The sequence below is a fragment of the Photinus pyralis genome, unplaced genomic scaffold (genome assembly GCF_008802855.1).
Source record: "Photinus pyralis isolate 1611_PpyrPB1 unplaced genomic scaffold, Ppyr1.3 Ppyr1.4_LG4, whole genome shotgun sequence".
NCBI lineage: Eukaryota > Metazoa > Arthropoda > Insecta > Coleoptera > Lampyridae > Photinus > Photinus pyralis.
Genome location: NW_022170511.1, coordinates 32,998,545 through 33,021,373, shown reverse-complemented (window position 1 = coordinate 33,021,373; position 22,829 = coordinate 32,998,545). Strand labels below are relative to the sequence as shown.

The following is a 22,829-nucleotide window of genomic DNA, read 5'->3' as shown; positions in this document are numbered from 1 at the left end:
GCTTTACTTTGCTATGTTACTGAGGGGGACCATATACATTGCAGTGTTATGGTAGTTGATTCCAATTGATTTTCTTCAAAAAGAATTTTACGATCAGCAGCCAGACATAACAGTTGAAAAGAAGTAGATTCACTGATTCTCACACTAAATAGAAAAAAAATTTATTCTACAATATTGCAAAAAGATAGTATAAAATATATATCACCATTAAAACAAATTAGCACATATTAAACCAATCAAAATTGAAACAAAAACAGTCCAACAAGAATATTTTTATTCTTTGCTTCAGTTCTGTTGCTGGTAACACTTATCATTGCCATTAACAGTTGTCGATATCTTTTAAGTAAGGCTTTGTATACAACTGAGTTACTATCAATGATAAGAAGGTGCGCGAATTATGTAGGGAATTGATGGGATCTTGAATCTAAAACAGAAGCGAAATTAGCAAAGTAGCGAACCACACAAAGGTGTTTACCAGTTTAAGAGCTAATTCGGCACAAGTTTTAATTTCTCCTTGAGTCTGTCCCATCGCCAATCCGAGCAGTACTTTAACACATTCCGTATTTCCACCAGGTTGACCGACAATCGCAGGAGCGTTCGAACAGATTCGTACGGTTTGCGGATGGCCCTTCGTTTCGGGCAACTGCGCCAACACGTAACCGGCCAGAGCGCGACAGAGAAATCGAAATCTGCAACAATAATCATAGATCGTGCGACCTACTCAACTGGTCCATACCGCAGAGATAAACTTTCACTCTTTACAATCCCAATCGCTCCTAGAATTCCCTTTCCCCAACCCGATATTCCCTTTTCCGCAGACTGTTGCAGTAGCAATTGGGAAAATTTGTACACGATTGTGCTTCCGCTTCTCATATCGATGTTGCAATGGATGATGGTCAATTTTAGGAACTGGGACCAAATCAACGGCACCTTGTCTTCCATTGCAGCGCTAAAAATTGAAATCAAATGCTTTTAGTTACAATAAATCACCTACTCCAACTTCAGCTCCTCCAGCCATCGCAAAATTGTGTTTAATAACAAAGTTGAGTCCGTGCATGTTGCAGTTTTTTGTAATAGAAGAACATGTAGAGTTAGCAATTTTCCTTTTGCAACCAGACATTTTTCCAACTCCAACTGTTTAGGTGGATAAGGGCGTAAATATTTTACTAAGTATTTCCATGGCGATACAAAATTGTTGTGATCTGTAATAGTTCCAAGATTTATAGATTATAAACCTAATTAATTATTCGGCCCTTGGAACTCTCAAACTAACTAGTTTACTTGGTTTTTTATACTATAAGTGCCTTATAAGTTCTTCAACATCTTTTTGAATAGTCATATCTGCACAGTCGTCTTTTTTCGCGATCAAACCGCTATGTATTTATACCTTTAGCAATTGTAATTTACAAGGCATCTTCATCTTGATTCTAGAATTTAAAACCCCTTTCTCTTAAAATTGTACTTCAACATTTATATAGCTAGGCACGAGCAGTCAAATTAGAAAAAAAGTTGCGTATTTTATGGCTTAGTAAAATGATTTTAAAAATTCGAAAATTCCGATCAGTTCCGAAGATATTCTTTTCTGGCCCTGTTTGAAAAGGTATCAAAAAACAAATATCACTTCCTCACCGACACTTGTTAAGCTCTACAAGATGGGCCCCATAGACTTTCACTGCGACGTTTCGCCTTTGAGAAACCATCATTAACTTCATTTAAAAAAATTACATACTGTATTGAGTAGCATTTTTTGTTAACAAAGAATAGCTGGGCTTGAGAAAATCAAAAAAAAGGCCAAAGCTGAGCTTATAGCAAGCAAGGCTTAAGGCAAGATGAATCATTGAGATGCAACTCGTACTTGAGTGCCACGAGACCGAGGAAAAGTATGGAATACTGCTTGATGGATTGGATCAAAAGGTTGAAAGAGAAATTGGACTACCAGTGAGATCATTGAGTTGAGTGTGGTGCTGGCTATTTCCTGAGTCATCCCCTATTTCTTATCAATCACCAATAGAAAAATATGTACGAGATTATTGAGAGACAACAAAAAATTCATTTGCTCCTTCATTGGGAAACACTTCCTTCATCATCCGCGTTGAAACATTTGGTTTTTTGGTTCCAGTTGGTCGTGAATTCACATCTCACTCTCAGCAGCTACAAAAAGTTAAACTAAGGTCATTTTTGAGCAAGCTGCGAGGACCTAACAACAGAGCTGGAACTGCTCGATAGCGCTCTAAGCGGAAAAAGCGCTTGCGAGCGTTTCGGTCGCGAGCACTTTTCGGAGCGGCCGCTTGGTGCTCGACATCCGAGCGTTTATTTAAAATGCTCGGCGCTCGAGCGCTTTTTTCTGCTCGCAAGCTCTTTTTCCGCTCCCGAGCGGTTTTTTCCGCTCCCAAGCGCTTTTTTCGCGCATGGGCTTTTTTCTCCGCTCGCAAGCTCTTTTTTCACTCGCGAACGCTTTTTTCCGCTCACGAGCACTTTTCCCGAGCACGCGCAATAAACCGCTCGAGTGCTTTTAGGAGTGCTCGGAACTCGCAAGCGGTTTCGCTTTACAAAACAACAACAAGCTTTAAGACGTGTCAATCTTCTAGACAGAAAAGATTCAAGAAAAACCAAGTGTTTGCCAAGCTCCAACAAGACAAGATGATTTGCAATGAATAAATGGGATACCTACATTAAAAAAGTTGATATGGACAAACTCAAAGTAGATTCGGTATTTGTCCCACTTTGGAGTCTTCAACCCAAAAAACCAAATAAATAATCAACAAGATTGCTTCTGAGGAACTCAAGAAAGCTCTTCTTGAGTTAGATAAACACAGAATCTCTCGTGCTGTGAGTGTAGAGGAAACTGAACGGTCATTTATTCCACCAGCCATGGGTGGAAGCTGGGAACCACTTGTTGAAACTGTGAAAAGAACACTTTGGGCTGTTAATAAAGTGGTTCCAAGGGAGCAAGTATTGAAGACTGTAATGGCGGAAGTGGAGCACTCTGTTAACCGCCGTCCTCTTACGGGCATATCGGATGACCGAGGAGTCTAGTCTACTGTTTTCGCTATTTGGTTCGTTATGGAGGCTTGCACCAAGGAAGTAAATTTTTCTGCGTTTCTTACTAAAGAAGTATAAATTGTGTACAACTTTTGTGCAGATAAAGCGCATTTTTTTAACCGAACTAGCTTTCGTTTTGACATCATCAATGGATATATTTCTTGCAGACGTCACAATCGCCCTTTGTGAGTACCCTCTTCCGACAATCCGTTCTTGAGGTATAAGGAAATATACTCGATAATGATAAAAGGTCGAGGAGGAGGGCTATGGTTGGTAGAAATTAATTCCTTTCGTTGAGACCTTTCATTAGAGTACCATGAAGGATAAAACTAGTTCCACTCCCCTGCCCCCTCCCTCCTCCACTCCGTAGTTTGATAAGAGAACAGATAGAAGGGCAGTAGTTGATAGAAAACGGTTCCTTTCGTTGAGACCTTGAATTAGAATACAATGAGAGATAAAATTAATTTTAACCCCCCCCTTAGGCCCCGTCGCTCACTGATCTTGAAAAAGAGTCGCACGGGAAAGTTATAGTTTTTACAAACCAATTTATTTCGATGAGACCTTTCATTAGAATACCATGAAAGGTAGAACATATCTTGACCCCCCCCCCCAATTTTTTTTAATTCTTAAAAAATGCGCTAAAGTTATAGTAAAAAAACAATTTTTTCATGTAAGTACCATAATTTCACACTTCTGCGTTTATTAACGATCCCCGCATTGTCTGTCTGTCCATCTGTTTGCCTGCTCATCTCTGTCTGTCTGCCCGTGTGCACAATAACTTCGGGCAGAAACGTTCGATCGCTTTGAAAATTGGTACGCATGTTCTCAAGGATATAAGAAAGGTTACTGTTGCTAATTCAGCTACGTACACTAACGGGCCAAAAAGTTATAACCCAAAAAGTGACCAAAAGTCCAAAAAATGGAGTTCTTGTTACAAAGAACATATGAATGTTCGGGATTTCTGTGTTAGTACATATTCCTTAAACGTCAAGCTACTATGCAACTTTGCCATTTGCACATTCCCAATTTTTAACGCATTTTTTAAGAATAAAAAAAATGTGCTATTGTTTGTGTTTTGTCCATCCGTAAAAGAGGCCTGGAATTTTTTGCAGTAGGTAGCCTATACCTTGAAGGTGTGCCAGACGGCCATCAAATTTCGCCGTCTAAAGGGGGGGGGGGGCACGAATTATTTCCTGAGATGCTGTTTTTGAATGTAAAACGTGCATAACTTTTACATGCGACAACCAATTGATCTCAGATTTTGCATACGCATGCCTTCAGTGGTGCCAAGTTAAACTTTACAAAATGGGGGAGGGGGGGGGGGGTAACAAGGAATTAATTTGTACCAACCATACCCCTCGTCCTTGACCTCTTATCGTGATCGAGTATATTCCCTTATACCTCAAGAACGGATTGTCGGAAGAGGGTACTCACAAAGGGCGATTCAGACATCTTCAAGAAATATATCCATTGGTGATGTCAAAACAAAAGCTATTTCGGTATTCAGTTGTATCAGATTTCTGTGCTTTTAAATTCTATACGCTAAGATGATTCTGATAAAACCAATTTGAAATGACATGTCAAAGAGTAGGTTGTGCATGCGCAGTGCTAACTTTCTTGTGGACGGATTTTATGGTTAAATTGCTGACAACGAATTTGGTTAAAGTAACTAATTTTTTCGGACAAAGACTGTTAATGTAGAAATGCCATGCGTGGTCGCGCTCCTGAATCGCACCGTGTGAAGGGGTGGCGCTAGTAGTCGCGCGCGTTTCTAAAGCGCCTGCTACAAGTCTCGCAGACGGGCCACAGCGCCGCCCCGTGTGAAAGCGTCCTGTCCCAAATAGCTATGAGCTCCATCTTAGCCCTTCAGGATGTCGTCTTCAACCACAATCGCCATTCGGAATGTTCGGAGGTCCAGGAGCGCTCAGCGCCATCTTGCAGCTGAGTTACCCAATTAATTGGCGATGATCGCGGTTAAGCAGTCGCGATGTTTTTTTACACGACCCTCGAGCGCGAAAGACGACCAGTCAGACTGAATGCTGCCATGCCACCCCTTGTGATCGTACGTACTTGGCGCATGCGCAGATCTCAAGGTCAAAGGGAGCCAGAACCGACCTTACTTACCTACTGATACGCATTTTTTGGGTATATGAGTGAAGAAGTATCTCTCCACAATGGCTAGTAAGACAAAGTGGACACCAAATAGACCATCAATTAGTTTGTGTCAGGATGGACGTATCAAATAATGTTTGGGGAGGGTGGTGAATGTTCAAGCTTCTAGTGGAATAAGTATACCGTTGGCCAATTTTGAAACTCTATAAGTTTGAACTTCCAGGAAATGTGGAAGTAGAGGTGCACCGAAATTAACTATTTTAGGTTTTGCAGTATTTTCTAGTAAAAAAAAACTATTTTCCAAACTTGAGATTTTCAGATGGCGAGACTGAACGATTTAGATTTTATAGCTACGTTTTGTCTCACACATCAAAAAACTAACACAAATTGTAGCTTCCACCTAGAGCGCTGTGGTATAAGTCAAAAACTAGTTACCTTGTCGGTTCCAGATAAAAGCGAAAAATTAATTTGAATTTACCAATATTAAAAAAACATCTGAATACCGCCGACTCCACTAAACTCGCCACCACTTCGCTGTTATTAACACTAGATGGCAAAACATGCAACATCGCTTTAAGTATAATACTCTCGGAGGTTTTCGTAGACAACCATCTCTCGAAACATTGCGTAGCGCCGTTACTAATTAAATCTATATTTAAAATTCCGACCATATCCTCTAAAACTATTACGAGTGCCTCCTCCCTCCTAATCACAGTCTCCAAGTGCAAAAGGCTCGCGCTTATCACAGAATTCAATTGTTCAGTTTTGGCCACCGCTATCGCTTTATGTTTGCTACAGAGTACCGATATTAATTTCACGAAGCTACGAATAAAGATGTGCTGCTTTAAAAATACGTTATCGGACGCATGCTCGTACGACTCGTGATAGTGCGCCGAGATTTTCAAGAAGCTGAAACCACACCAATGTGCAACTCGTACGTGTATGGCATAATCTTACTTGAGTACTCGAAAGTCTAAATCAAGTGGATCGGTTGTAAATAAAACTAGAGGATCACAGCTCATCACGTACCAATCGACAATTTGTTGGTACATTCCTGGTTCGACTACCTCCCAGTTAAAGTTTTCCGCTTGTACCAAAAGCGCCTTTGCTTTATCGCTGTAATTACTCCTAATATTTGGCTCGTTCGATAATTTGACTAGAAGGTAGAGAAGACACTGATGGACCCTTAAAATAATCGCGGGCGCGGCGTTTGCCAAAACTTGCTGTATCCAATTACTCCACGGCACCTCGATGAAAATGTAACCAAGGAATACGTGACATTCCGGCAGGTACTGCTCGACCACCTGTATAGAAAATTACACTCTCGGATGACACAAAACGAACTTACCTTAAGCATTAACTCTAAATCTCCTACTGAAGGCCAGAAATTATGCCACGGTAAAGCGAGGAAGGATGCGTGAACAGCATTGAGAATGTAATCCTTAACAGCTTGATGGGCAAAATTCGTTACGTACCAGTGCCACACATAGCTTAGTATAACATTACACGCTAAAACAAGAGCTTTGTTATTATTATTCTAATTTGCGACCACAGTGACAAACCTGGTAGAGTGTGGATGACGAACATTATACATTCGAACATACTGCAGATCGCTTTTTGCGCGAACGGTCCATCGGCAGGAATCCACGGCAATAAAACGGTTCTATCGTCAGTCAACTGTTGCATCCACGCAACCATTTCATCCTTAATGTTATTCATCCAATAAGGTAAAATCCACGGAGCGTACATCTCCCTTAAGCAAGGCCAGATTATTTCGCACAGTTTATCTCCCAAAAGTCCATGATGAGTATTTAACGCGCTAATTACGAAAGCGTGTCCGGTCATGCCCATCAACAGAATTAGGACCTCCATGTAATTTCGATACTTCGGATATAAACCGTACAGACCGTACTGCAGACGCTCCTTGAAGAAGTGCGTGGACAGCAATCTCGCCGTTTCTAAAATCTCTTGGTATTGCAGCATTTGTTGCTGATGGGCGTACTGCCGCAGCTGATCTCGGACAACTCCGTTTGTTTTTAATTTAACCGGTAGCGATAACGAATTGAATATGTCCATCCAAACGCTGATCGCTATACAGCCCGTGTCCGCACCACTGTGGCTCGCCTGTAGAAGAGCCGTGAGAACATCGCCGTAGTGCTCCGGAAACTGGTACTCAAAAATGCAGAGCAAGTGTTTGCGAAACATCTCATGGAGCATCATCGATTCGGTAGTGGGCGTAAAGTTAAGTGAGGTCAGACCTTTCAGGACGAGTTCGATAAATTGGGATCTCTGCGCGAGTTTCGGTTGTTTCGATGTCAGCCAGTGTTGTATGTCGAACTGTAACGAAAAGTGAAACCATCGAGAAGTCAGAAGCGGGTGTCTTACTTTCGAAAGCAAAGGAAAGATGATGTCGAAACGTTGACCGGCGTCTGCGCAAATTGTGGAGTACATGTGCAGAAAGTTAGTTGTTCCGATATTGATAGGTGAAAAATGAGGAGCAAGTAGGGGCACCAAGTTTGGCTCTTCCAAAATTTTGTTTAGTAGGCGTGGCGTTTCGTATTCAACTCCAGTGATGTACCTCTGCAATGCAAATTCAAAATAAAAATAAATAAAATCTCTCTTATGGATCAAAAGTATCTAAAATAGTTCAGTTTCATCCCACACAGAAAAGCCTTTTTAAAAAAACGCCCTGAGCGGGACGCAATATTGATACAAATCCCTTCAAACCTACCTTACTCGTTTGCCAAAAGAAAACGCTGTTGAGCTGTTGAGTGAGCAATTGGTCAGTGTACCTATCAATTTGACAGCTTGATGTTAGAATGAACACGAAAACTATTGTAGTTAAAGACAATTAAATTGTGGAAAAAATGCATCTCGCACAAAAACCTTCTTTTTTGTTATTTTTCTTTCAATTTCTATAACAAACTTTCTTTCTGATAGAAACTGAAAAGTAACAATGCAAAAGAAACCAGTTCTATTTTTACTGAGACACGATTGTCGGCTACCACAATGAATCATACAGAGAAGCCTAGACATGCATCAACTTGCTGTTATTTAGTCCCAAGTGGTTTCGATATCCATTGGAAAACTGATGCAACTCAGCTATTTATCTGTCGCAAGTGGAGACACCATCTAGATTTTCTGTAACAGGGATATTTTAGTCGCCGCGAATAAAAATCGCACGTGGCGGCCTAGCTTAGTGCCTACTAGATTATGTAGAACGTAACCATCCCACTATTCTGTTCCTGCACCACAGTGTGCTGTGGCTACGGCCGCTACGGGTATCTTTCCCAAAAAAGATAACGAAAGCGAGGTCACTAAAAGTTCATATTGTTTTGTAAACTGTTTTGTTTGGTTTCAGCACCTACAGTAATGTTAGGTCACCCTGTATGGGTTTAATTTAATTTTATTTTCGATGTTCAATGTGGTTGTTAATTTAGAATAAATACAATGAAATGAAACCATATACAGATGGTCCATGTTATCCAAATTCAAGAAGGTAGATGACGCATGTGACTATTATTTCTATGGGATAATCTATGCTATGTTTAATAAATCCATTCCAAAAACTCGAATCTGCTTTAATACAAAATATCCCGCTTGGTACAACAATTCAAAGGATTAAGTTGAAAGAAAAATACAGACGCCTTTACCTAAAACATAGAAGTAATTGCCTTAAGGAGTTATATATCACGCTCTCAACTAAAAGTGATGACAACTGCAGTACATAAAGAATTCATCATAAAATCAGAAGCAAACATGACTAAAGATTCAAAAAGTTTTTGGTCTTATGTTAACACACTAAAATCAGTTTCAAGAATTCCAGATCTGATGAAATATAATTGGGAAGAATTGCACAATGCAGCTGAATGCTTTTGCAACTTACTTTGAGAGCGTGTACCAAAACAATGGCTCACTGTCAATAAAATCATTGCACAACACTTTAGGAAACTTATTAGTTACCAAAGAAACAGTTTCTCGTCACCCGGGAAAGTTTAAAGTTAAAAAAACACGAGGATTGGATTAAATTCCCGCTTTTATAATTAAGAATTGTAGAAATGTGCTGGAAGGACCGTTATCGTACCTATACAATCTAATCTTGTCAACTGGCGAGTTTCCTACGGTGTGGAAGAGCGTTAAAGTGGTCCCAGTGTATAAATCTGGTGACAAAAACGATATAACAAACTATCGACCAATTTCCATTGTATGCAATCTTATGTAGCAAGTAGTGGGGTACCCCAGGGGTCCAACCTAGGGCCAACACTGTTCCTATTGTTCATTAATGACCTAAAATGCTTCAGGGTCTATGCTTACTTTATGCCGATGACTTAAAACTATACAACACTATACATAATATGGATTCTCTCCAAAACGACATGGGTAACGTTTACCAATGGTGTCTCACTAATAAACTGCAATTAAACCTTAAAAAATGCAACTTTCCCACGCGTTGAAGACAGAATAGTGTTTAATTACTCAATTAACGGTGATACAATAAAGCGGGTTTCTACAGTGCGCGATCTTGGAATATAGTTTGATGAAGTTTTGTGGGCTTTATAATAAGAAATGGCAAAATATTTATTTATTTATGAACATAACAGGTTACCCCAATAATAATGTTCATGTAGGTTCATAAAGAATATAAAACAAAATATATGTTAAGAGTGTTAAAAAATAATAAAGGAAAGCAAAAGAAGAAATAAAAAAGAAAAAAAATGCTGTGAACAATTTTTTACAGTTCTTGAATATTGTAACACAATCTTGCAAACTGTCTTAGGGACATATAAAAAATATCTATGGTGTTATTTCAAACTACTACAAACTAAAACCCACACTTTTTAATGCATATGTGATAAGTAAACTATCATACGGTAGTGTAGTTTGGAAGCCTTAGTACAAAAACTCAACAAATATGTTGGAAAGAGTTCAGAGAAGATTTATAAGGTATCTACACTATCGACAGTCTGGCGTTTATCTAAACAGAACCATCAGTTATCCGGATCTACTCAGTGCGTTCAAGTTTATATCAGTGGAAAATCATCATAATCAATAGTGTTTATTAGCACATACCTACTAGGTAAGATAAAAAGTGATGTTGCTCTATAATTGGCTTTGCTGTTGAGCAATAAAATTTATTGTTATTATTATTAATTTCGATCATATTATTGGAATTTGCGGTCAATCTGTTTTGTACCAGATTTATTTAATGTTGATTTTGCTTAAATAATCGCTTGTTTAGTTTATTGTGGTGTTGAATTACGTGTAATAAGATAAGGTTCATCTATAAATAATTTAATTTATTTTAAAGTTTATCTCTGGTCATTACGATAAGAGTTTGTTTATCGCTACATAAAGCTAATTAAGTTTGAAGATGCGTTGCCGATAAGAAAACACGGGTGTTTAAGTTCGTTTGACAACGCATGAATTTTGATAAAGGAGAAACTGAACTGAAAGAGGGAAAGTTTTCAATAACAGAGTAGGGCGTGAATCGTGGCTTTTTTGGTGGTGGACGTTAATAGTTGCTTTTTGTGGCTTTTGGTCTTGCTAATTGTAAAGCCTTGGTTGTTGTAGAAAAAAGATAGTGCTTAAAGAGATTTTATTCCGTCGTCTAAAGTGAATTTTAATGGAAGTGTTTGTTTATGAAAAGTATCCCAGAGTACCCGTTAAAGGAAGTCATTTCACCATCAAAGAGCCAATCTTACATCTGTAATTACAACGAACCTAATGTCGTCTAAATCGAGAGAGAAGTGAAGTTTCCGATGTAATATGAGCTGGTGGCTGTGTATGTGCATCTGTTTAAAGAGAATCACAGTTAAGACCGGATTTTAAAGAATATTGCTTTAAGGTTATTAATTTTTTATTTAATTTTTAATTAATTTGTTCAATCGAGCGCTTGTGCGTGGTATTTGTCTGCTGGCCCTGAACGCTTAATATTTTTTTCAGCTTTAAAATTGATTGATTTATGTCGAATTAATTTGTTTCATCTGATTTGTGTTTAATCGAGCCCAAATTACGACCTAGATAAGAGTTCTCATGCCAAATTATTTGTTGGTACGCAGGGGTATGCCAGGTGTTAAAATAATCATTTTAAATTCAGTTCTTTGAAATTGCGAGGCTGCTGAGTTTTCTCAAATTAATAAAATGAAAGTCTTGCCCAGGACGATATGAAAAACAAGCTGGCGGAGTGAGTACACCAGATGGGGATGGTGGTCATAAACGATGGGAAGAAACCAACATGTATATGGCGCAATGGCGTGTCGTACAGTTGCAACAGGCAAGCTGATAAAGTAAACACAAGCTGAGAAGTCATCGATAGTCTTGAGGGACTACAATGCGATACAAATGAGAATATGGAACATAAATGCACATACACATACAAAAAGAAAAAGAATGAAGGATACAATCATTTCTTCCCCCACCCCCCTCCAGCCGACATTTTGATAAGAAGGGCGGTAGTCCTTTCGTCGACACTTTTAAATAGAATGCCATGAAAGATAAAAAATGCGCTAAAAATAGTCGATGCCGTCACATCTTAAATTTGTGACACCCTATATAACCTTTCATTACATCAAAATGAGCGCAGTTTAAAATACTAATCGAGCAAAACTTTGATTTATAGAATTTATTCCAAGTTAGAGACTCCACCTGCCTATTCCAGATACTTCTTTATCATAGCGAGTAACCGAACCAGAAAGAAAAAACTTACATGTCCCAATTTCTCTATGAACGTCATAAATGCGTTCTTTGTGGGCGGGAAATAATTCACTTCGTCATTAACCAAAGTTAAAATGTGGTAGAAGAATTCAACTCCCATTTCGCACATATTCGAATTGGCCGTCGCTTTCGTGTCCAGGATACTACAAAAAAATTATTAACTCGGTTTAGTGCGCGCTTTCACCACCTGATGGCGTGCGTAATGGTGACCGACGCGGAACATAGCGCCTGCGCGGGCGCCTGCAGAGATTTGCTCAGGACCAACTCATAGTCGCTTCGGTTGCACTGAATTTGTCGATCAATCCGTTCATTTATTCTCGCGTCCTACAAATGCGCTTGTACAGTGTGATTTCGGTCGATGGAAATTACCTGCATTTCTAAAATGATCGTTGCGGCACCTGTACATACGGAATTCCCGGTTCCCTTACAGGCGACATGTTTTTTAACTTTAAACAGCACCGCGCGATACAATTGTGGTACTAACTCTTTGTACGTCGAGTCTAGGGCTTTGTGTTCCGAGACTCGCAATGTGTGATTACTACAAAAGGATTATGATCGAAGGTTTAAATAGTAGAGGCTTACTGTGCAAATTGTAGTAGGGTTTTAAAGTGTGGCTCGACAATATTTACGATAGAGGCGTGCTCGTTTATGTCCAATGTAGGTATCACTGGAGCGGATTTGACTAAGTTAGGGGCCTCCTTCGGAACATCATACGATTTTAAACGTCTCACTATTCGTTCCACCGGATCGCTACTTTCCACCCCCGCGCCGGCGTTGAACAGCGGCTGATTGACGTTTGACTTCTCTCTGTAAATCGACATCCTCCACGATTTCATCGAGTTCTCTTGTTCGGTCTTTATAACGTCGTAGTCGAGGTACTCGAGCCAAGGCGCCTTGACAATCGAACAATTCCGTCTTTGTGAGAAAATATCGACGATACTTACCGAGTTCTCCTGTATAATTAAAGCTAAAAGGCGAGCTTCGTATTGGGGGGGAAGACTTGGTAAGTGTAAATTGGTTTCTTGCAGTCTGGGTTCCTCCAACCACAGACTATAAGCTCGAAATAATCTAAAGTTATTGCTTTTGAGATGGGGGGCATGAAAGTGGGAGTGGCTTACCTTAGACAACTCTCATAGAACGCTTTCTTCTGAACCATACCATCATTATCACAGCCATCCACTTTTTTCTGGTAATAATCGACAGTTTCCTGCAGTCGTCTCTTCAGTCTTTTTAAAAAACCTAAATTAATCATTCCGTCAAAGAACTTCTCCCCCAAACACCCTCTTTCAACGACACTGAAAAGCGAATGATACATTTCTGAGACTACTGTACCCTTTTACCTAGTGACGGGAACGCGCAGTAAGAACAGCATGAAGAACTTTTGCCATACGAGAGGTAAGAGGGGATGATCGAGAGATGTGTCGAGCGCTTGTTGTGCCCATCTGTAGATGCACAGTGAGGAGGAGGTAAACGAAGGCACTTTGACGCTACTTGCCGCTTTCTAGATTAATTTAGATATTTAGAGATCCTGCAATGGGTATTACCTTGATTGCGGCATCCACATTTACTTTGCCCTTTTGGTTCTGGAGTTGTGTCAACACCTCCCTCCATAATCCCGTCACTTTCTCCCTCTCTTCGTGTTCTAAGGCAATCAGAATGTAAGCCAACCAGACGCATGAAGGCAGAGAGGCCGCGGCTAACAAACTCCCTTGAGGTAACGTAGATTGCGAAGCCCATTTAAAGAGTGAAGTAATGGAAGTGTTACTTTCTTGAGGAGTGGCGGTCTGCAGAATTGTGGAGGTAGCGCGGTGGGGTTAGTTTCAGCCTTAATATTACCTGTAGTAACTCCCGCAAAATATTCACAGCCGCGTCCATTGCGTCCACACGAAAAAACGCCGCTTTTAAGATAATATCGAGAACTTTAAGAACACTCGGATCTTTGTTCCAGTTTGGAATGGAAACCAGTGAATTTATCCACAGCCTTATCAGATATCGGGGACTGTCCAAACCGTACCACTTGTAGTTTTGGATCTGGCTCTCAATCATGTAACCGAAGCGATCCACTATTCCACACTGCGTTGCCAGTAGACCCTTTGCCATGTTTATATATGTTCGGTCCGAACTTAATAGTGAGACTAAAATAGTTTGATATTTATCACAATTTATCAATGATTCTTGACAGGTCAGAAATAATGGAACAATTAAGTGCAACGCAAATAATACTGCATCATGTTTCTGGTGCGTTTGCAATGTTTCCAAAAGAGACAGCCCCTTAATACCAATCAACGGCACCAGATGTCCCCACGACGTCATCATCAAAGCCAAAAAGCAAGGGAACGGCTTCTGGTCGCGAACACCTGCAATTCTTCAATCAATTTTCAATAGCACTACACGCGAATTACCTTTACTGATTACACTCAAGTTGTCCGGCTCGACAACTCGACTTAAATCGCTAAACCCCTTGTCGTTAAAATGTAACCGAAGCCTAAACGCGGTTTGCCACGCCCACTGCAAGTACCCCGCCTCTTGCTCGACGATTTCCGCCAACAATAGCGCCACCTTGAAATGCAGACTGTACGGCAAAAAAAGCGCACCATCGTCCATTCCCCAATTCAACCTCGACAGTATCATTCGCGCCAGACGACTTTCATCGGATGCAATTACATTTTGCGTTAACCAAATGATGATAATTTCGATGTCTCCCGCCGATGGTATCCATACCGATAGGGGCAACTCTTCGTACAAGTACAGACTTAGGCTACCGATGTTGGCGAACTTTTTCCTAATCCCACCGAGAATGTCGGACAAGAGTTCGGGATATTTGGATGTTATGTGTGTAAGTAATATTCGCGCATTTTTTGAGCAAGATTCCTGAGTGCTCTCGCTAATGAAACCAATCTGGAATTAATTATACAAATTGTAAAAAAATGAAACAATGCAAGTTAATTTCTCATTATTAAGCGGCGCCTGGGCGTTGTCACCGCCAAAGGTTTGAGTGAGAATGATGGGGAGCAACGTTTGACCGTCTCTCTTTCGCATGTAAGCTTTCATAAAGCTTCAAAGGAGGTCGGTCACGTCACCATTTAAGATTAGCACGTCTGCCAAACCAGAGATGGAGATTCAAGCATTTACATCCACAGAGATTAATGGTATGCAATAAATTCAAATAATAGAAATATTACAGGTAGCCAAAAGTTTCCAGAATGACGCTGCTGCGCGCGCAGTTTTCGTAGTACGCGATTCTACCGCTAGTGGTTTATTCGACCACGCCTTCTCAGGGACATCTCTAAAAAGCGATGCAGGTCACTCTATTGAGGACCCAGAACACGTTAGGGATAATAAATTTGATCAAAGGATGTGGGCATGTCACGCCGAAACCGATTTAGAATTTTTATTAGGAATGAGTCTTGGTGCTATGGTTACAGCTCGGACACCAAACAACAATCAAGTCACCTCGCCCCGCGTCAAAAAGATTCGTCGTGTGTTCACTTGTTTTTTTTATGCAAAAGGGACTGTGCACTCGGAATTCGTTCTACCATATCAGACTGTCAACCATGTTTTCTACTTCGGAGGTTCTCAATGGGTTCAGCAAAAGTCCGAGGCGAAAAAGACAGTCTGGTGATTGGTCTTTCCACCACCACGACAATGCCCCAACTCACAGCGCCATCTCGGTGGCCACTTTCATTGCAAGAAGCAGCATGGCTGTCTTACCCCACCCATCCTATTCGCCCGATATGACTCCAAACGACTTTTTTATTCCCACAAATGGGTAAGAAACTCAAGGAAAAACGTTTCGCTGACGTGGAGGGAGGCGCTTGCAGACATCAAAGTAGATGAGTTTAAAAATGTTTCGAACAATGGCAGAAGAGATTTGACAATTGTATTGCCGCTAATAGACAGGAGATTGAAGGAATTTTGTACAAAAGCATAAAAACACGCTACAAAGACTTTTCTGGAAACTTTTGGGTACCCCCTCCCATAACGATTAAACCTACCTGCAATAAATCTAATGTGGCAATCCGAATAAACTCCATATCTACCTCCTCACGTGCCAAAACCATATTAGCGAAAGTGTTAATTAAATAATACGACTCCGCGTCATCAGTTTGCGATAATTTCTCCTCAAATTGATCTCTCAAAGCCTCAGACCAGATTTTTTGTTTAAATTGCGTTGAATGTGAAGATTTGAGTATTTCAGTATTGTCATCATGAAGTAAATAAAATATTTTCCACAAAGTTTGCATGGACACAATGTGGTAGGGAACCACGGCTAAAAATTGCCAAGCTCCCATCTTTTGAGAGGAATACAGATACTGCGTTGCTCGCAGAAAGAACGCGTCATACTCGACTTGCAAACGTTGCAGCATGGCCCTATCGTCCATCCTTTGCACTTTCTTGAACTGCTCCCATTGGTCTGTCGCGTACTGCACAATGTGCCTAACAAACCGACATAGACGTTTTGAAAGTTGTTGATAGCGCGGTTGATCGTAGGTTTCCAACCCGTTTTGTAGTATTCTTAGTAACACCGTACACAAAGACAAAAACCGAAGAACATGATTTTCGTTAATGTTGGAGTTATCGTACACGTCCTGAAAAAATAGCTCCAAGTTTACGGCATTCAAACGCACTTACTTTACCTGACCATCATGGGACCTAACCAGTAATAAATCTTTAAATAAATTATTTAGAGGTAATTGGTTTAGTAACTGGACAAGGTCATTTTCTCGTAGCGCTGTCCCCGAAGAATCTTCGTCTTCTTCGCCCTCCGAATCAACTATTACCCACAATACATCATCTGAATTATCCATAGATTGTGACAACTGTAAGTAGTTTTATTTAATTACTTTCGTTTGTACCATTTAAAATTAAAAAAACGCCTAAAGTTGCTGTCCACAAAATTCCCCAAAAAACACACACAAAAATTGTAACAAAAATTTCCAACACTTAAAACCTCTGTGCTTTATTGTTTCCTTTCACTTGAAATGTCACTAAAGAAACTTCTAGAACATTAAAAAAATCCACCAGAACTCTGATTAGAATTAAAAAATTCTACGAACAATGTTCCCAACTATTTTCCTTTCGACTTGTGTCGAAAATAAAAACCCTAGGTAGTTAAATTAATTTTTATTATTAAAAACAAGAAATTTTTTTCATATCCTGGAATGGAGTAAGTGCTTACGAAAATACTTAAATATTTATTGAATCACAGTGAATGCGATTTGAATGTTGTTGGATTAGTACCCTTCATTGTTCCTTGTCCAAAGAAGGCAAATGTACATGTGGTACCTACACCCGCTCCCTAAAATGCTGGCGACTGACCGACCTCTGCCTCTGCCATGGTTAATGCTAGTAAGTCAATATATCCTATCCCTTCTACATGTGTACTAGTTTGTATAATTATAGGGCGAAGACAAATGTTGACATGTAGTTTCAGCAGGATGGGGCTCCACCCCATTCTGCAATACAAGCCTGTAATTATTAACATGAAATGTTTGAAAACAGGTACATTGGTAGAGCGGATTCGATCAACTGACCTGGTTGGGCCCGAGATTTGATTCCCATGGTAGAAAAGTACATGTGAGTAGTAAGTGGTCGTGTTAAAGTCTATTATCGCCCAAAAAGATCTAATAAATAGAAGAAATGTTAGAGGACCCCCTTCTAGTATATGCTAAGACACATGAGCTGCAGTTCGCATGAGATAAATAAGAAACATATCGCTGTGTTGACGATGTCATTGTGGACGTTGAGGTTTGGTTCAGAAGCCTGAAGTTAATGACGGGTCATAAATCGTTAATCAAATTTTCGTTTCAATTCATTTAATTAATCTAATGTGTTTCTTTACGAATAAACACAAAACGATTTTTGCGCATCTAGCTCGATCCAAGCTATTTGGTTCATTGTAAAAAAGACTATTTCCTAGAACTGTTAAGGACAGGGAAATTGCATCTCTCATTTTCATTATCAATTTGTTTTGTTAAATCATTTATGCGACAGTACAGATTTGATTTATTGTGCATTTTGTTCATTTTTATAAAAAGTTGATGTAATTAAGTATATAGAGATCCATTTTAATCGGAAAAAAATTGTTTGTTTTCGTAGAAAGTTGTGTATTTTAGATCAGACAATTCCTAGAAAAATCTGCCTACTCGACTGAATAGAGCGTCCTGCAGCGAAGCTTTGATTGGCTTGTCGAGTTGCCATCTTCCGATAATTGGATAAGAAATTTGGTTTTGGGAAAGAGGGAAGAAACGTTAAATACTAAAGTTAATGTAAATATACTTCTAAAAACAAAATAAACGCTAGACCCGCCATTACTCTAGCTCGATTCGGATTCGAAATCTCGTTACCGATCCGACGCTCTTGCCAAGCTTCGTTACGAAAATCCCTGTTTTTCGGCACCTGTGCAGAATGGCCAAAGATGAAGCCATCACAATCGTGGCATACACAGAGCGTTTCGGATTTTTTCCTCATACTGGCATCCTTTCATATGGGAGGTTTGTTGCCTAACCACCATCACCAGCAAACTCTTATTACCTTTTGCCTAATGCTGGGAAGCCACTGGGGAACGTTGGCAAGGCGTTCTCCGTGGATGACAGCGACAGAGTGACCTAAAGAGGAGCCCAAAGCTAGTAAAATACTCCTATTCAAACTAATACAGGACAGAACCCGTGGGATTGTAAGTCGCCCGAGGGTTAAATATTGAGTAATGTCTGAAATGCATACAAAATTTTATTTTTCATCCTTCCAAATAATGCATTTCCAATATACAAATGTAATGATTATTGTTTGACCAACATTAAAGTCCTTCATACGAATCAAGTAGCATCTTTTTTATTACATAATATAATTCCATCAATATATTTGACAGGCCGTTTGATCTCATATGACAGATATAATTGGCATATAATAGGCAAAGGAAACATTTAATAGTTATTTATGGTATAAGTGTGTTATATTACAAATAAGTCACGCGAGAAAAAAGTAAGCCCACGAGGCCGTTAGGCCGAGTGGGGTTATTTTCTCAAGTGACTTATTTGTAATTAACACACGTGCACCATACAAAACTTTATCCAACACCTCCTCAAGCTGGTTTAAAACGTGGAAATCTTAAAAACTGCGTGTTCCGCGAAAAGCAAGAGTGCATGGAATACAAAAGCAATAATTCGTTGCTATGGGGAATAATAAACAACAAAAAATTTAGTTAGAAAATTTATATGGATTTACTTATGGTTCCTGTACTTTATCTTGCTAGTGAGTTATTTTACGTCCATAACTCATTAGTGGGTTATATTATACCTTACTCGTTTAATTTCGTCATGATAATGACTGGATAACATAGAGGTGTTGGATAAAAAAATAAACGTTTCTGTCATGTCAAACGAATTTTTTTAATCACTGCCATCTTATAATTGTTAAAAGATTAATTAATATATAATAAAAATTATCATGAATTAATACTAGATGTCTCTGACAGTTTTGTCATTGTCAATGATTAATTGTGTGTTTATTCGAATCCTTTGTGAGACCCAGATAGAGTTTTCATGTCATTTTTTTATGAATGCCCAAGATTTATTTCAGGTGTGAATCAAAATTTGTGTAATAAATTCTTTGGAATTGTCGGAAATCTGATAAAACAACAGTCTCTCAAATTAAGAAAGGTATTGCAAAGTAAAGATTTCCTATTTAGCACCGTCAATGTAGTTCATATTTTGTCCATCTCGGTGATGGCGCTGCACATGTTCACCACGCGTTTGTACAGTGAGCTGTAGGTTTAGGTTTATATAGTCAATATGCCATAGCGAACATTGTTTTGACCTTGGTTTTGACACAGGTACTCATGCAAATTATTTTTATATATAGCACATCTACACATCGGCAAGTTTTTGAGCAATGCATAACATGGACGTTCTGTGTGTCTACCACACCAATTTTTTGGTATTTTCATTTACATTCTAGTTTTTCCAGGGCGACTACTATTTGGCCCATATGAGGTTTTTTGTGTATCAATTCCTTCTTTATTAAAAATGGTGAAGTTAAATTTAACTGAAACGCGATAAACCATTCTTAAGAAACAGATATATCGAGAAATCTCCAACTTTGTGGGGGTTTCCAGAATTGAACAATTTAGTAGAGGCTGTGGTACATTCATATTTCTAAGGAACAAGGAAACAAATGCATGTCAATGAATAATGTAAATAAAGCATAAACATAATAAACATCCCCAGTTACTACTACAACCTGCCAACCTAATTTACAAACAGTTCAAGGGAATTAAATGGATCAGCTTAATCCTTCTATACAAATGATATACGATATGTATATGCTTCATCTGAAAACAAAATACTTTACCTGCTCCAAGAACTGTTCGCGTTTCTGTATTGGCATTAAAATTGCAGACAACACAGCAATAACATGATTTATTTCTGCAGACGCGAACGGAGATTCTTGCAATTTATCCGGCAATGGCAATTGAACGAAATGTGCAGCCCAAGAACAGACACCTGCGGGGCACCTGAAAGACGAAAAGTAGTTCTACAAACAAGCAATTGGCTCATAATTACTATCCATTGTTTCTGTTGATGCGTTAGCCAATCAAGAAATAGTAAATTTAAAATCTACCCCCTGATTGGTTTAGGTTGAATATGAGTAGGAAAGTTGAGTACTGTTACGAGTATATGACAGTTCTTGGGGGGTGGGGGGAAGGGGAAGGAATTTCTTAGTCAAAACATTATTTACCGTAAACAAAACAAAAAGTCCATAATCTTGACTACACTCTTCAGTGCTGCATTGAAAAATGGGCTTTACTGCATCCATATTTTTGAAATTTTAGGATAGTCTTCAAAGCAAAGCAGTAGCAGTAATCCCAAATGAACTAACTTATCATACTTACACTTGCAGTACTTACTTATCATAAGTAGGCTTACCTCAGAATATGATTCAAGATAAATAAATGATCCTGCCAGTTTGCCACCCTCAAAAAAATTGCGACCAAACGATTGAGCCACTCGCGAGTTTCCTTAATGAACTGAACGTCCCTAATGAGACGTCTTTGAAATGAAAACAGAACTGAGATGCACAGTCTAAGTTCAGAGAGCAAGGCAACATTGGGCGAAATACCGTCCAATTTTAAACACATCCGGCTCGCGTAATCTAGTTCAAAGCACTTAAAACAATTCGCTGATAGGATTTCGATAAACAGCTCCACCTGTAAAGCTTGAAATTTGTAAACTGTCCTAATTTAACATGTGGAGACTACCTTTAGTTTGAACACTTCGGCCAAGTACGAGTATAGCACGTGATTTTCGGTCACAATCTTCTGAAGGGAACTTAAAACCCTTTCGATTGTTTGAAAAATAGATCTGTGAAATGTCGCTTTATTGTACGGGTGACTTGCGGAAACAGCGGTACCGTCGTGGCACTCGCCTCGTGCATCAGCAAGCGCCGTTTGTACGGACCAAATCTGACCCTGTGTCTCCTTGTATTCCTTACGCAGCTGTACAGACTCCAGTAGATTTCCAGTCATTTTGTGTCGTGCTTGAAGATAATTGTCTAATAATTCGTACAGAGGATGCCGTTTAATCGCAATGCCCTTTAATTCGGCTTCAACAAACTGACTGGCAAATTGTTCTACTGTTTCCAATTCAATGTTGGTGTACAGTGAAGCTAACTGAGACTCTGTGTACGGTTTAATAGTCTCAAGAGGGGCGACTTTGAATTTCTGAAAAACTCAATGAGAATAGAGAATTAACAAGATGGCATACCTCAGCTTTTGCAGTGGCATCTAATTCTGATAGCTTAATTGATTTCATTATTTCTTTGTTTTCCAACAAGTACTTATTGAAAGTGCTCGAAATTTCTGCTTTTAGTTCTGCTTTAATCAGCGGACGACTGGTTTCTTTCTCGATAATAGGAGCTTCAGTTACAGTAACAGTTTCACTCTTACACGAATAATGTTCAAGTTGCTTTTCTTCGTGTGTTTCAATGGGAAGTTCGACGGTATCAATGTTGGGAATACGAATTTCATCGCCAACCAGAGGTTGTGAGACCTCCGCCGTGCCACCTGTGTCTTCCTCATCCTTGGGCTTCTCCTTAACTTTTTCCTTCGGCTTCTTCTTTTTCTAAATTTATTCAAATTACAAACCTGCAAAAATGATTTTGAATTTAACCTGTTTGCTCTTTTGTTTTTCCAAAACTGCTTCCATTTTAAGAGCGACACTTAATTTGACATTATAAATGAGACTTTAGACTAATGATTTAGGTAAAATTAGTCATTTTTAAACTTGCACGTAAATATTTACTTTGTAATGACAACAAAAACGCAAAATTGTTGAAGTAATTATTAAAATTTTGCATGATACGCCACTGTAACCATATGATCTAATGACATTTATTTGCGCTGTTGCCAATGAGATTTACGCAATTCTTCAAGAAATTATGAACTTGCCCCGAAAGAAAATAATATACAGGGTGGTTTCTTTTAACAGTTCCGGATTTATTTTTTGGAATTGTATAAACTTAAATACGTTCAGGCATGTAAACATTAAACATATTTCGCCCATAGAGATAATCTACCGGATTACCAGTAGGATCTACCCATCTGACTTAGTCATATGAGAATATAAGTCATTAAGTCACACGTCTATGGACCTATCGGGTTAAACAACTAAGAAATAAAAATATTTGAGTCACTCCAGCAGCACTTCATCATTTTTATTTATCGCAAATTTCATCATTACCACCAGAGACTTATCTGCAGATCCGTATTTCCGATAAGGCCAAATTTCCAGAAACAGCAAAAATGTTACATGAAATGCCTATACAGTAAGACATTCAAACAGAGGGTCCATGAAAGTTTGTATTATAAACGGAAAATGAGGGTTGTTTTGGTGTGCGGCTTCGGATTGTAAGCTACAGTACCATTAAGAAAAAAAGAAAATGAAGATAAGGTGCCTAAATAATAT

At 39.1% G+C, this 22,829-nt stretch overlaps 1 protein-coding gene across 1 annotated transcript; it reads right to left on the bottom strand.

The window, feature by feature from the left end:
* Positions 1–136: 136 nt before the first annotated feature.
* LOC116169934 (ectopic P granules protein 5 homolog) lies at positions 137–22,216 on the bottom strand. The gene is made up of 26 exons (XM_031486146.1): positions 22,035–22,216; positions 21,630–21,986; positions 21,125–21,586; positions 20,793–21,073; positions 20,218–20,380; positions 16,506–16,688; positions 15,864–16,457; positions 14,271–14,766; positions 13,705–14,225; positions 13,413–13,652; positions 13,209–13,369; positions 12,987–13,163; positions 12,813–12,936; positions 12,451–12,761; positions 12,238–12,406; positions 12,056–12,192; positions 11,861–12,011; positions 7,540–7,734; positions 6,717–7,491; positions 6,503–6,663; positions 6,112–6,458; positions 5,633–6,063; positions 995–1,202; positions 737–949; positions 476–689; positions 137–424 (listed from the first exon to the last, which is right to left on the bottom strand). The coding sequence occupies exons 1-26, from the start codon at positions 22,068–22,070 to the stop codon at positions 320–322; spliced, it is 7,212 nt and encodes a 2,403-aa protein (XP_031342006.1). The 5' UTR covers positions 22,071–22,216; the 3' UTR covers positions 137–319.
* Between the last annotated feature and the right edge of the window lie 613 nt (positions 22,217–22,829).